General features: G+C 35.6%; 1 protein-coding gene across 2 annotated transcripts in view; it reads left to right on the top strand.

The window, feature by feature from the left end:
* Positions 1-15,934, top strand: part of LOC131027396 (uncharacterized) — a 203,545-nt gene that overhangs the window by 86,789 nt on the left and 100,822 nt on the right. For both annotated transcript variants that reach the window (XM_057957438.2, XM_057957437.2), the window contains exon 5: positions 14,579-14,690. In XM_057957438.2, coding sequence (XP_057813421.2) covers positions 14,579-14,690 — 112 coding nt within the window. The remainder of the gene's footprint in view (positions 1-14,578; positions 14,691-15,934) is intronic.

Below are 15,934 nucleotides of genomic sequence, written 5' to 3'. Positions count from 1 at the left end.
AAGTAGATAGTTCCAGATGAATTAATTAAAGCTAGCTTCTCAACAACATCAAGTTGAATATCTACCAAGTTACAAGTGTCAAATGAGGTGGCATCCCAATCATCACTCCTCCAGTCAGTGTGGTCCACCTCCGCATGTCCAGATTCAATGTACCTAACTCATGGAAGGTGGCACAAACTCCGATGTACCTACCCCAGCTATCCATTGGTGGAATTTTCTAGAGAGGACATGTGTCCAAGCAATACAATTTTATCATTGGTCAGGCATTAAATGTTATGTAATGGTTGTAACAAACCCTAATTAGGGTTTTCATTGTTGAATCTTGGCCATTGATCTCGAATTGATCTAAGCCATCGAATTGTATTGAGGGCACTATATAAGCCCTGGCATTTCATTTTGTAAAGGTGATAGTTAGAGGGGTTAGAGAATAGGAATAGTTGGAAGCAGTTAGAAGACAGATAGAGAGTAGTTAGAAGGTGATTAGCTAGTTGATAGAATAGCAATTAGAGTAGAGTAGAGAGAGAAGGCAAAGATTGTTGCCAAGATGTTGTTGTAAAAGACTTGTAACTTCATTGAAGAAATGGTGAAATTTATGGGTCGATTCGACAATTTGCATGGTCTTTATACTTCTCATATTTGATTTCATGTTATTAGATGAGTGGAAGAAATGTGCTTGATTGATGGTGAAATTCGTATATCCATACTACTAGCAGTTTGTTGATTGCAGACTTGCCTTGTGTAGTCAACTGGAATCGTTCAGCTTAAGCCTAACTTCAATTATCGCTTCTTCATTGATATGCATCAGCGTGATGTGGCTATGCCTGCAGTGATGATTTGAACATTATAAAGCTTTCCTTCGAAGATCGCACTAGCCTCGTGGAGATGGTCTAGCGATGTCAAAACAAGACTTAGTTAGAATTTCATCAAAGATCATTCATTGCTCTTACATTCTTAGTGTTCGGATTAGATTCTTTCCTCACCCTCCTCTTTTTTCCTTTTTTCAAATCAAAGCTAGCAAGAGCCTGTGTTCCAGCAATATTCAAAGCAGATCAGACGTTCAATCATCAAATGTAAGTCCCCTTGTGATTCCAGCAAATCACATCATACCACAGAGAGCTTATCCATACGTAGAGACCCTACATACAAGAACCTTGAAGTCATCCTGATTGATCCTTTTTCGCGATATCTTCAGCAATCAGAGGCTTTACTCAAGAGAGGATAAGGTACCTTTAGGTATTTTATTCTGTGTTTGATAGTGTACAAAATACACGTCAACAGCCTTGTAGGAGAATAAAAAGGCATTCTTGAGTTCATTTTAAACATGTATGATATTAGATTTTATTACAGAACTCTACTGGATTGAACTTGTTCATCCTTGGCTTTGTGAGGATGAAAACTTTCACAAAGAACATCTTCATTGGTGAAAGATCTCACGTGGAAGATTGATTGGTAGTTTCATTTAGGAATCACATTTGGACTTAATCTGAGATTATTTTTGTGGTTTCTACAGAGGATTCAAAGTGCAGGTTTTAAAGGCAATGAGAGCAAAGTTCATTTGAATTTTTAATTGTTTGTTTATCTCTCATTTCCAGTCGTACCATCCACCTTGCTGGGCGTACAAGCTAGGCATGGGAGTTTGTGAAGAGTGGCGCCTAGGGTTCTGGAGGATTTGGTGTTGCTTTGGAGGCGTCTAGGGCTTATCTACTCAGTGACATTCAGTTTGTGAAAAAAGAGCTATCCTAGAAGGTGTGGTGTCCATGTTTGGGAGCTCCAATTTGCTGATATAAGTGCAAAATCAGACTTGTGCATGTTCAGATTTTATGGGTACGCTTGTATTGTCATTCTGAAGCCAATTGGCCATCTGGGTATTGTAGAAAATGATTATATATTGCTGTCCACATTTGCAATAAATCTGATTGTAATTTCCAGTTGTGGGTTTATAACTTTATATCATTTGAGTATTTTGAATATATTTCTGTTATTTCTTTGCTACAAATATCGTCTTTGTATTTCCTACTCTGTGTTGGTTTACTTGCAAACATCCAAACATCAAACAGAAAACTTCAAAAAATAAGTAAAGAACGGTGTTTATTACATTTTATTGATCATTTTGAACAGCTTCTCCCATGCATAACTTGAGATGGTATTTTTGAGTTTATGGATGCCTCTAATAAAATAAAGAAAGCAGAAAAATTGAGTTTGATGCTTCAGCTGCTAAATCTATTTCTAGTTCTAGGTGCTCGTTTTGTGATGTGTTGTCAATGAAACTCCTGCAAATTCTTCGCAAGCACACATATCAGCATCTTCCATCACTGTCTCAAAGTTGGGCACCTTTTCCCAATGAGTTTCTCATATAACGGGACTGAAATCATAAGGCAGTTATGTCAATTGCTTGTCACCTTCATCTCCTTCATATTTGTTCATGATGTCCTTCACTCTGCCCTGGATTGCTGCAGATGAATGAGAAATAACAAGTACAGCCATATAGATACATAACAATGCTTTGATTTAAGACAAAAGGCAGATAGACCCGGTTTTTTCTGTAAAATCAGGTTGGCCCTATGTCTTTAACTTATAATCCTCCCAAACTACCCTTCATCACCTCTTCCTTCCATTATAGATTGGACAATGGACAAAACAATCATCGAAGATGACATCTTGAGAGTTGCACCCAACAAAACATACACCAAAGGCTTGATTATTGAAAGTTTCATAGAGGCAACATATATCTGTTTTTGTCTTGTCAAATTCTTCTAAATGTTTTTTTTTTTTGGTAGAATAGATGCATTTGAGAGTGAGGACATGGTAAAGACTATGCTTATGTTTATCCAAATGGAATTTGGTTAATTATAACTGAAAAGAAGCTGGATGTTAACACCAAAAAATATACCAATATATGTAAGAAATGAGGAATGGGGGGGTCTCATGAGTTAGGATGTACGCTTCATAATATAAACTGTAAGTTGATAAAATGTACTAATATGATTGGACTAGTATTGGTGTCACCAAAAGACAAAAGAAACATGTAATATGATGAATGTTTTGTTGCATGCAAAATTCATCTTCTCTTGAGAGTGGGCTTGTAAATATAGGCTTGGGGTCATTTGAGGGATTTTTTTAGTCTATCAGTTGTATGTGCAAATGTAATTTACTATTGAGATTGTTGGAGATAGTGGTAAAGTCAAGTGGATTTGTTTCGCCCTTGTCCAAATGTGGTGTGGGCCTATTTGGACAAGGATGCTTTATATGATGATGTACATTGATAGGAGTAATGATGTTTTTTATGCGTGTAGCATGACATAGTGTGATGGTTAAGTTGCGGTGTTGTGGTTCTTGACATCAAGGTTCGAACTGTTGGATTATTGTCGTTAATGTCAAAGCAAACATCTATGGAGATCAGATTGCTGTCATAGGGCATCCCATTGCTGAAATAAATTGTGGTCATAGATCTCAAGCATGGCCAACTTCATTAGCAAATTGGAGTTGGAATTGCTTTTAATAAATAAATTTACATCCATTTATGCTGGCCAACCGTCAGTCTTGGCGCCTTGGAAAATAAAAGTGAAATTTAAATTTTATGGGCTGACCTGCTTATGAATTAGTTACAATCATTTTCTTGAATTGGTGAATTAGTTACAAGGTTTTGAGAATGATTAGGAAGCCTATTCTTTTGAAGTTCTTCAATATGAATTAATAATGCAAGGGTTTAAACTTTCATTTTGTTATAGTCTTGCATTTCATTAAGGGTTTCATTCACTTTTACAATTCAAGGTATTACTTTCTTTTTCAGGTATGAAGGAGAATGAAGGATTCACCAATACAAGTACATGATCCACACATTCAAGGCAAGATTCACACTTCATTAAGAGAATGAACTCAACAATGTGGAGGTTTGCTCAACTAAGAAAAAACAAGCTCATGAATTTCAAAGAAGATGAATGAGAAAGATGAAAGACTTTAGCCTCAACAATATGAGATGCAATGTGGAAAGGATAACAAGAGGAATCAAGGTTCGAGTTCTAATTGCTCTACAAGGAAGGATTTTATCCAAGATCAACATGAGGACTTTGCTATATGGGATGCACTACAACAACAAGGGAATGAATGCGAGGAGGAATTTCATGATTTTAAGGACGAAGATTATCTCAAGGCATGGAGAAGACTCCACAAGGAACTTCACAATGTAAACAGGGATATTAACTTCTCAAGTTCAAAACATGGAGAAGATTTCACAATGATGGCAACAATGAAGGAAAGAAGAAAACATCTCAAAATGTCCAAGGAGGTTAAAGATTCCAAGGTTGAAAGTGGAAATGCATCACAAAGAAGAAGAATTCCCAAACATGAAAGTGAAATGCAAGTGATAGTTTCAAAAGAGTTGAGCAAAGTTAGAAACCTTATCATCAAAGATATGCAATTTGGGAATATGATCCATCATAATCAATCTAAAGCTTGGAAATGTTGAGTATCAAGAGATATGCAGGCTGAGGTGGCACTTATTTATCATTAAACAATCTGGAGATGCCACATTGACAAGTTCAAATTCAATGAACTTGACTCATCGACAACTACACATGTGGAGGGCACTGAATTCAATGCACCTAACCTCATTTTTTCATTGGTCCACATTCAAAGGAGGACATGTGTCCAAAGCAATATAACAATCTCATTGGTCAATATTCAATGTAAGGTGTTAGTTTAACTAACCCTAATTAGGGTTTGTCTTGAATTATGTCAGCCATTAATTTGAAATCAATCCTGGCCATTCATTTGTAATAGAGATCTCTATATAAGGCTCAATCTTCTCATTTGTATAGTTTAATAGCTGATAGATGATAGATATATAGCAAGTATAGTAAAGTAGGAGGAGAAGATAAGAGATTGTTGCCAAGGCTATGTGAATAAACATATGATTTCATTGAAGATATGGTGGATTTTGTGTGTTGTTTCAACATGTTGCATGATTTCTACTTCTCAAGTTTAGATTTGTTTACATGAAGTTGATTTGTTGAATGGGAGATATTGTTGTTGATTCATGGTGAAGCCTATATGTTCATACCATTTGGAATTTGTTGATTGCAAATTGTAGTGCATGGTTAGTCTGAACTCATTTGAAAGCTTAATTTCAATTGCTCTATGCTCATTGTTCATGGTGTTGATGTGCATAAGTGATATGAAAATCATATGCGTACCCTTAGAAGATTGCACCATCTTTGTGTAGTTGTTTCTTCATGGCAAAGCAAAGCTTGGTTTGGTTTCACTAAGACAATCATATCTTGCATTGTTAGGTGTTAGATTAGATTTCTCTATATCCTTTCCCTTTTGTCTTTTGTTTGAGTTTGAATCAGTTAGTTTCCACGTTCCAGCAAAGCGTAAGTCCCTTTGTGTTACCAGCAAAATCACTTCATATTCACTAAGTCTATCCAACATTAAAGTTGATTGTTCGCATTGTAAACCTTGGGGTTGCCTGCCTTGATCACAAAGTTTAGCATTTGAGGTTTCCTTGTTCAAGAGAGGATAGAATACTTAGTATTTTATTATGTGTTCGAGGTGTCATGAAAAACATTTTAACAGGGGGGTTTGATTCTTGTAAAGCCTATCAAAACATTTAGCCATCTTGTCACTTTTGTCCTCTTTACCCTTTTTTGACACTTTCTAAACTGTACTGGAATCAAAATGTTTTGGCCTATCATTAAGTTTTCTCTTCTTTGAGTCCTACTTCCCAAGTGGAGGCCTATGCAAAGGAAAGGAATCATATTCTGACCCAGAATATAAAGCGTTCATGCATGAGATCACCAATTCTTTGCCAAAAGCCTCATCACCCTCTTTAAGGTTAGAGTCTCTGATTAGTGCTAAGTCAACCAATGCTTGGTTGGATGATCTAAGAGCCTGTCTAGTTTTATTTGCCTCTCTTGCAAAGTCTCCAAAGCTAGCTGCTGTGTCTTTTTTGGACCAAGGGGCTGAGGTTCTTTCTTCTTGTTCGGGGCCTTTTCAGAGTTAGACTTGGGGTCAGTTGTAGTCTAGGATCTAATTACCTCATCTCCCCATCAAATAGGGGGTCTTCCAAAAAGGCTTTTTCAATGCATTCCTGTAATGTCTCCCCTTGTTCTGAAGTTTTAATTTTCTGATTGAGGGATATTTTCTAACTTCTGATTTAATTGCTCTTTATTTTTTTTGATTTGATGTTTTTGGAATAGAAATATAATGCTGGAAATAAACTGTGAATTGCAATTTAACTATTTGATTTAAAACAACAAATTTCACAGTTAAACCCTTGCTTGCTTGAATTAAATTAGTTAAATATAAACATACCCGAATCTCTTGGCAATAGATAATATATTATTTGCTGATAATATTTGTTGACCAGCTATAGGCAATAATCACAATATTGGAAATTGATGATCAATCCTGGGTTTTCATGGCTAGATTGGTGAATTGCATACGATAAATTCAAACGTCCGAGTTTGAGCATGTGGAAGCTAGAATGAGGGCAGCTGGTTGGGAGAAGATGAAATGCCCCTTTGCAGTCTTGTTTGGTCAAAAACAGGCCCTAGGAAAGCCACACACTTCCTTTTGAAACCCTCAAATTGGTATGACTGGAAGTTGCAATGATATTCCTCTTGAAATGTGCTCAATAACTATTCAAATCTGCCCTTTAGAATGCTTTCAACCTGCAGATGAATAATCCTTGAACATATTCTTGAATTCTCTGTCAAGTTTTGTGAAATTAAGCTCAGTTGAAGCCCCTTAATTAAGCCTCTTGAAATCAATGCTCTTGGATGATGTTCCACACCTACAAGCATTCAAACTCTTGGGAGTCTTCATTCCCAAAAGCCTGAAATTCTCCAATTGCAGCAAACCCTTGCTTAGAATTGCTCCAATTCTTGAAAAAGCAATCTTAATAATGAATGAGGAATTGATTGCTTTTTATCTGTTTATATCTTCCTCAAAGGGCATGATTTTCTATGTGCCTTTTTAATCATTAAAAAGCACATTAAATATTTGCTTTTTGATATAACTTAATATCTCCATGATGGGTGCCCAAGTTAGCTAAATACATTGGCTTTATTAAATTATTAATTAATACCCCTTTTAATAACCTTTTAATTTAATTTAATATTATTAAAGCATTCAACTTTAATAATAATTAAATTAATCCTCCAATCATTAATATAAGCCAAAATAATAATCTTTTGATAATTTTGCTAACTCCTCGAAGGTCACCAAGGTGTGCCCGATCATCTGATGCCTTACTATAAATGATAAGGTTGGAGCCCATTGTGCCAATGACTTACCAAGAACAGTGTCTATGAAACCCTTTGAAAGATCCCTAAGAGGTGATCCATGAATCAACTGGAGAACTAAAGCTGAGTCTCAGCCCAATTCCCCCAAAGTAGCATTTACTATAAATAGTAATATGGTAAACATAGGCGCAACTATTCAGGCTCTAAAACTGAAGATGCCGCATGTTGAAGCTTAGAGGAGACTGAAGCAATGGCCAACTGCCAAAAATGGCGGTTACTATAAATAGTAACTTCTAAAAATAACAAGTCTCCCAATTGACTAATCGGTGTTGAAATTGACACTTCCGAAAATTAGTAACTTACTACAAATAGTAAGTCCTGGACATGTTCAAAATCACCCTAGAAAGTGTCATTCAACTTCACTAACCCATCTGAACACAGTTGCAGCATCAAACTACTCCCTTGACCATGTTGGCACCAACCTAGAGACCATCAATAGCTGTACAATATGAGGGCCTAAAAGTGGGGAGTCGGACATTACAGTTCCATTTCGACATCAAAGAGACCTGTTTCTGTATGTTCAATATCAATCTGTTTGGGCTCCACATTATTCCCAATAATAGGTTCCTTATTTTGCTTAGAAGCATCCTTCTGAGTTGGAGAGGCCATATAGAATAATAGGTTCAATATTTTGCTTAGAAATGAATATATAGAATAACGTTTTTTGAAATATCTTTATATTAACACGTAAGTTGCCAGTCCCGATTCGGATTCTGATTTGAGATTTGGGTTCATTTTTTTGGGGGTGGGTTTGGTTTCACTTTGGGTTCGTCCATACAAAAACATATAAAATAAAAAAATAAAAAATATATACATAAATGCAGCAGCAAATAAATTCATAATACACCATTGTCTGTTAAGTTTTATGATCAGATTAGATAAGCAATAATTCAAACACAATAACACAGAATGTACCCTGGGAAAACCTTCCTCTTGAAGGTGAAAAACCCAGCAATGAATATGTCTTTATTATCTTAATTATGTCAAGAGACTTTACAATGATTTTGCTTCACACTTGAAGCTATATATATTCACCCTAGACTGCAGTATGCAATCCAAACTACTGTAGGAATGAGGACTGCGGTAAGATAATCAGTTCTGCTCGATCTGACTTCTATATCAATTGATTTGTCTTGAAGATGAGAGCACAGACAACTGAAGAATGAAGTTGTCCTACTAAAGAAGAACACGAATTGCTGAAGGATATCACTGTGCTGCCGAAGAAGAATATGATCTGATTGATGATGAATTCGAATTGCCAAAGGAGATGGAGTGAACCGATCTATATACCCAAACACGTCTTGATCAAGCAACACGACATATACCAAAAGTTGGCTTACCAACCAACACGTCTCTTTTATTAGACATCGGTTATATTATAATTAATCCGACTTTTACCAAAGGTGGCGAGATAACAATTAGTTTTAATTTGAAATACAAAATCGGCAAGGGCATATAAATATTAAGTCGATACACATATGAAATGATCTCACAAAATGTCTAAGGCCGGAAGGCCAATTAGACATTTAGATTTGCTCTGTCGGCTCAGAGAAGGATACCGACCAACGCTATAACCATCAACACTGTCAAGTGTCAACTATGCTAATAGACTAATAGTAAAGTAAAATAGCAAAATGCCAAAATACACCACCATATCAATGTTTCACTTCAAAAATAATAACGTCAAAATTAACAATCAACCATCACTGATCAAATGACAAATATCATCAAAAGTCATCAAACATATCATCCTCCTCCTCTTGTGGCAAATTAGAAGCACAAATAGTGCAATTGGTAGTGGTACTAGCAATCTCAGCCTCGGGAGCAGCCTCATGATCACTAGGTAGGTCATCATCATCATCAACTCCAATTGCATCAAGGCGGGCAATTGAATCATCCAACTCTGCATGCTTTGGTTCAACATCCCAATGCTTTGCCTCCCCTTGTTTGTTGGTATTGTCTTTGTGTGTTAGGAGCCTCAAGTTTGAATGCATATAGACCAAGTCTTCTGACTTCTTGGAACGTAGTCTATTGCGTTTTATTGAGTGGATGAAGAAGTATGTGCTCCATTTCCTCTCGGATGATGTTGAACTAGCAACCTATCAAGATTTTCAATTTTGAAATTAGAGAGTTAAGAGTTATGAATATAAATTGTAAATATAAATTCAATATTCATCAACAAGAATGAAGAATTTAGAAATTAGAATCTTAAGAGTTAAGAACTTACTTGTGACAAAACTTTGATGGCAATGGGTTGTAGGTGTTGGTATATTTCTCCATGGAAGTACCACCATTTATGAGCATCAATAATTGCCTTGTCTTCAAGAGCCTTAATACATAAATCATCGGTGCTTGCAAAATTCATGACTTTAGACCTCACTGTTGTGCATTTTGCACCCCATCCCCGTCTTGGACAGGGGACCCCCATAGTTTGGTGTGCCCGCATAGTAGGAGAGAATGAGGACTTTGCAATTCGAAGCTATTATCAATCCCAACTCTGCAAAGTTTGTAATCATGCCACATAAAGGAGGTCCGACGTGTGTCCAAAATCATGCATTATTCCCAAAGGCGTCAAGTTTACACATTTACCTAAGAGCCCAAAATCTTCAAGTCAAAGTGCCAACGCGAAGTGAGAAACTTGGATTTTATCCTCTTTCTGCAAATCGCGAAATCATCAGTTGGCCCGAAAAGTGAAAGAGAAAACATAAACTTTCAAAACCCCTTCATGAGTCGAGAATAAAGAAGAGTTATTCAAGTCAAATTTGCGAATTTCCCCTTTAAGCCGAAATTCACAAACAGTCTTCATAGCGCGAAAACCACAAGCAAGTTAAAGGGAGAAGCAAGCTGAAAATTCGGCATTCTAAGACGATTTGCAAATGGGAGGTAAAACCCATGGCTTCATAGCCCGAAAATCAAAAGACATAAGTCGCGTGAATATAGAGCTCATGAGCCGAAAAGAAAAATCTCCTCACGGGCCGAAAAGATTAAATGCTGTAAAGTCCGCCAAAAACGACTCAATTTACCAAAAATGAACCAAAACGTAAATCGCGCAATAAGTCCATTTAGGTCGAAAAGGTGAGAAGGAAAACTTAAACTTACAGAATGACCTCCTAAGCCGAAAATGACTAAGGAGTTAAAATCTCGCAAAACCTCTCACTTGGCCGAAAACCAAAGGCATTTGAAAATCTCACAAAATGATGTTTAAGGCCGAAATTTATTAAACTCGCAAATCGCCCTAACATGCCAAAAAGATGTGAAGAGCCTAAATCGCGTGAGAAATGCCGAAATTGAAGAAAAGACTAAGTCACATTTAGGCCATTTATGTCGAAAACTCAAAAATCCTAAACTCGGCATTTTTAGTGTTTTGTGAGAAAACTTATATCGCCCTAAAAGAGCTTCATTCACCGAAATCAAAAGACGAAGTTGCACATTTAACTTCATAGTTCCGAAAATGATGAAAAGAGACATGTTCGCGCAATAAGCTATAAGGCGGAAAAGTTACATTTCGATTTAACTAGCCGATATTCATATTCAATGGCAAAGTTACAAAGTCGCCTTTTGAGCCGAAAAAACTCAAGGGAAAATTCGCGCGATATCATAGGTTAGCTAGAAGTTAGCTAGGCGACACAAGTAAAGGCTCATTAAATCAATGAGGAGGAATGCCCAAAGCATAAAGGAAAATCGCGCACTTAGATCATAATGTTGGAATTTTATTCAAAGGCATTTTAACTTAAATGCCCAAAAACAAAATCGCCATTTTTAGTTGAAAAACCGAGTTAGGTGAGTGTTCTCCCATTTTTGTTCAAAGTGTCGAGTTTCAGATTCAAAAGACTTCACAGGCCCGAAATTCGCAACGAACAAACATTGTGATTTTAGAATAAAATCTCGCATTTCACCTATTTCGCCTGAAGTTGACAAAGTGGAGGAGTGAAATTTGAAACTAAAATCTCTCGAAACCTTCAGTGTGCCCGAAAAAGATACATCTCACAAAGAGCTTCTCAAGCCCGACTGAGGCAATCCACGTAAGAGCTTGTGGATAGAATCGCCGACAGAGGCAATCCACACAAGAAATCATGGATAGAATCGCTGACTGAGGCAATCCACGTAAGAGCTTGTGGATAGAATCGCCGACTGAGGCAATCCACGTGAGAGCTCACGGATAGAATCGCCGACTGAGGCAATCCACGTGAGAGCTCATGGATAGAATCGCCGACTGAGGCAATCCACACGAGCTCATGGATAGAATCGCCGACTGAGGCAATCCACACGAGCTTGTGGATAGAATCGCCGACTGAGGCAATCCACACAAGAGCTTATGGATAGAATCGCCGATAGAGGCAATCCACTCAAGAATTTGTGAATAGAATCGCCAACAGAGGCAATTCACATCTTGAAACTATGGTCCCAAGATAAGCATCATACGATTTATGAATATTGCTCCCAATACCTTTTATCTTACCTTGCTAAGAGGGAGTGTTAATGCATGATAGCTTCGGTATGATAAATGATTGAATGAGAGATAAATGAAGTCTCTCATTCAATCATTTATCATATCGATAACTATGATAGAAAAATAAATGCTCCTCTCACCTGCCACACAAAAGAAGATAGTCAGATTTATATTTTAATTGGTAATACATAGCACAAGATAATTTTAATTCTGATCCATAAATTTAACAGAAGAATTTGGCAACTTAGATTAACACATTACACAAGGATTTGCATGGGAAAAAGTTTACGGTCAAAAATCTCACAAAAGCTTCGTTCCTTTACTTGAGAAAACTTTGCGTTTGTCAGTTAGACTCAAAAACTTGACTTTCACAATCTATTCTCCCCTTCTTCCAATGCTTGAATACCTCTTGTAGTTATGCCAAATTTTCTTGCACATATATGAATGATATATTAAATTCATTCAATACATTTTTAATGTATTCTCGCTTGTTTAAAGTAAACGACAAATAGGTTGGTTGATATATTTATCAACCTTTCACATAAGGATTGATGACTTTTAGTAAATAAATAAAGGTTATTTAAGTTGATTAATAAATTAATTAACATTTATAATGTGACACTTTATTAATCACCCCAAACTTGATACGAAGAATCTCTTACTTTATATTGTAAGGCTAAACTTTAAATTTATATTAGAGTTTTATTAATATTATTAAGACCACTTATAAACGAGTATGATCCCCTAATAAACATTATGCTCTAACAGTTACTCTTTTCTGTTATCTCATAAATGACACCATTAATGGAGCTTCCAGACCTAGATTTAGAGGTAGATCTACATCTAAATGGCTTTAGTTATGCAATTGGATGGGAATTTGGGAGTTTTCTCCATTGATGGCTAATAGGCTGGTGTGCGTCTGTTTCTTTAGTATGCACTATGTTACACATTCAGCTCAGGTGCAGGCTTCTAAGGTGGTAAAATGTTTCATCACTAGATAATATGGGTTTTCTTGTCTGCTAGGAGAAAGCAAGTGACAATGATTGCAATTGCAAGTGTGCCTTTTCCAAACTAATATCTGCACTCAATTTAATTTCACATCTTAGATACCATAAATTGGTTGACCAGATGCGTTTTCCTATTTATATTCTTTTTATCAAGGAGAGGTTTATAGATATTCACAGACATGGGAATACTTGTTCGGTCATAAACCTCTTGGGCTTCTTTTAAGAAATCATTAGAGTTTGTGTGCAATTATTGTATTAGAACAAACTTTTAGCGTGTCTATAAGTTTCAGATAGTACATTGTAAATTTGTTTACCATTGTTTGAAATATATAGTTCGATAAAGCAAGCCCATTTCATTAACTTCTTCTAAGGTTGATTGTAATGTCCCCTACCTGATCTATTTCAATATACTAAAATTGATTGATATTCTTCAATTAGTTATTAACAAGTTCTTTTATTTTCCTCATTAGATGATAAATTTCATTATTTATAGTTCTTAATATAGTTATTAGGCCCTGCTACTACTTCAGTTTTAAGGGAGAAGGGTTTATGTATGTTACCAAAGCGCTTAGAGACCAAATACAATAGGTTCCCTCAAAGTTTACAGATCCAAGCCCTTACCTATCTTGGGTCTATACCCTCAAGGCTTATGGGTCGCTGATCCCCACCCTATCTTGGGACTTAATCTATTGCTTGGATTTAGACTGCCCCTCTTTGGAACATCTCCTTCCCATCTTTTTTAATACTGACAATAATAACATGATTTAGACTATAAGTATACTAATTTCTCATGTATTATGAATATATATGAAATTAAGTATGATTGTCATACATATTGCAGTCCATATTAATGTTACTATTAGTTTTGCATAAGAACATTATTAGACTTCATATATTAAGCATACTTATTAAACATATCCCCATGCATACCACCAAGAACAAGGATGTTACTTCCTATTACTCAATAATAACAATTCTGATCTGATCTGCTTGATGGTGCTCTTACTGAATGCTTTTATTCCTTTCTTTTATATCTCTCAATGTGAGGGAGAGGTCACACCTCTTCATCATGCATGCCTTTTGGCAAGAGACACACCCTCTCACCATTAGCACCTTTTGAAAGAGTGCAACTCTTCATTATTTCTACCCTTTGAAAGGGACACAACCTTTCATAATCAGATCTGCACTTCTCATTTTTCAAATTCTCCCCCCCCTCAAATGAGTTTCTCTTCTCCCTTTTATATCTCACGTTTGAGGGAGTCGCAACTTATCATTTCATGCCTTTTGACCTTTCATTAGGTTTAATCAAATTTAAATAATATTTAATTATATTCTTTTATATTTTAATTTTAATTTTTATATTTATTCTTTTGTATTTTAATTTTTTTATTATTTATTATTAAATTATATTTCAAAGTAGGGACATTACATTGATTAAGTCGATTTTTATTGAAGTTAAAATTTTATTCTTCATGAGTCCAAATGCCTATCTTGTATGCGAAGAAACAATCAGGCTCCTATTTTTAATAAATTTTATTGCTTACTTAAATCTGTTATTCTTCATTGCTTTTTTATTTTACACTCAAATTCATACCTATTAACAGGGAAAAATAAAAAACAGAAAAACAAAATAACATCAAAGTATGGGAGTGTACCAGAAAGAAGATTGTTCTCATTCTTAGGAGAGATTCTTTAGTCACAAGTTACATTTAGAAACTACTTTAATTTGTCTAAATATTTGGTATCTCCGTTGAGGTCAAACGTGAGATAATATAACCCTTGTAACCATGATATGCATATCTTTTTTGTCTCTACAGAGATTATGACACAGGATCATTACAGATCATGGTCAATTTAGTGACATCCTGTTACAAGCCCACATTGCTTCAGCCTATTGTGAAGAAAATTGTTGATACCATTCCAGAAGTGGTAAGAATCTGAAAGCTTTTTTCTTGTCATTGACCAGTAAAACTGTTATCATCTATCTTGTGAGTATATAAATCCAAGAATTGAGCATTTTATGTGGAGTACTTGCAGCATTCCGTTATTTATTTTATTTTATTTTTCCATTGTTATGAATATTTTAACTGTTAATCACCAATATATTTAATGGCTATACAGCTTTACCTGTGAGTAACAGTTCAAAGCTCTTTTTAATTGGAACTTGAGAGTCAGACTATTATACTTGTTGGAAAAAAACTGCTGTGACTGAAATTTTTATTTTAAATTTTTTTAGAAATTTGTTGAGATGTGTATTAGAATTTTTTTACATTAGGTGCAGCTTGCTTGGCACAAATCCAAGGATTTTTCTTAATTTGTAATCTATAGATGTTTTGCAATAGCTTGCACAAGAGAAGGATATGATATAAAATATGCTGCAAACACTTGATAATAATATGCCACTATGATGGGGATACCTCGAATAGTCTTCAACAAGAAGTAGAACATGATACTCAAGATGATAATAATAACTAATCTATACTGCCTACATATAGCATACTTATGACTTGGGTATCACCTAGGCAGACTTATATACCAAAATATAACACCTAGGCTGACCAAATTAACTAAATAATAATGTAATATTGATCATATGACCTAATCAAGAGTTAAGTTATCCGTTACAATGGTAATTGCTTAATTTATTTAACGAACGAGAATATACATATAGGCAATCACATTGACGATGTTTCCTAAAGAAACAATTGATAACAAAAGACTAAATTAGAAAGAATCTAATCTAACTAAAAATACATTATTGACCATTAATAATAAGATATGCAAATATTAATCCAATACCCTCCCTTAATGGTCAATTTGTCAACTACACCTAGTTGCCCCCTAAATTTTATAAACTTGTCCGGGCTTAGAGACTTGGTGAGGATGTCTGTAGTTTGATCCTTAGTTGGATTATATTGCAACTGAACTGATCTGTCTTCGACAAGTTGTCGGATGAAATGACAATGAAGCTCAACATGCTTGGTTCGTTCATGGAAGATTAGATTTTTGACAAGTTTGAACACCCCTTGATTCTCACAGAAGAGGGGTGGAGGCCCTGCTTGAGACATTTGCATGTCAAAAAGCATCCTTTGAAGCCAAACTGCCTCACAAGCTGCTTTAATAGTTCCTCGATATTTTGCTTTAGTCGAGGAAAGGGCCACTGCTTGTTGTTT

This window comes from Cryptomeria japonica, chromosome 1, assembly GCF_030272615.1.
Source record: "Cryptomeria japonica chromosome 1, Sugi_1.0, whole genome shotgun sequence".
Lineage (NCBI taxonomy): Eukaryota > Viridiplantae > Streptophyta > Pinopsida > Cupressales > Cupressaceae > Cryptomeria > Cryptomeria japonica.
The sequence above is the reverse complement of the archived record's forward strand: the minus strand, read 5'-3'. Positions and strand labels throughout refer to the sequence as shown.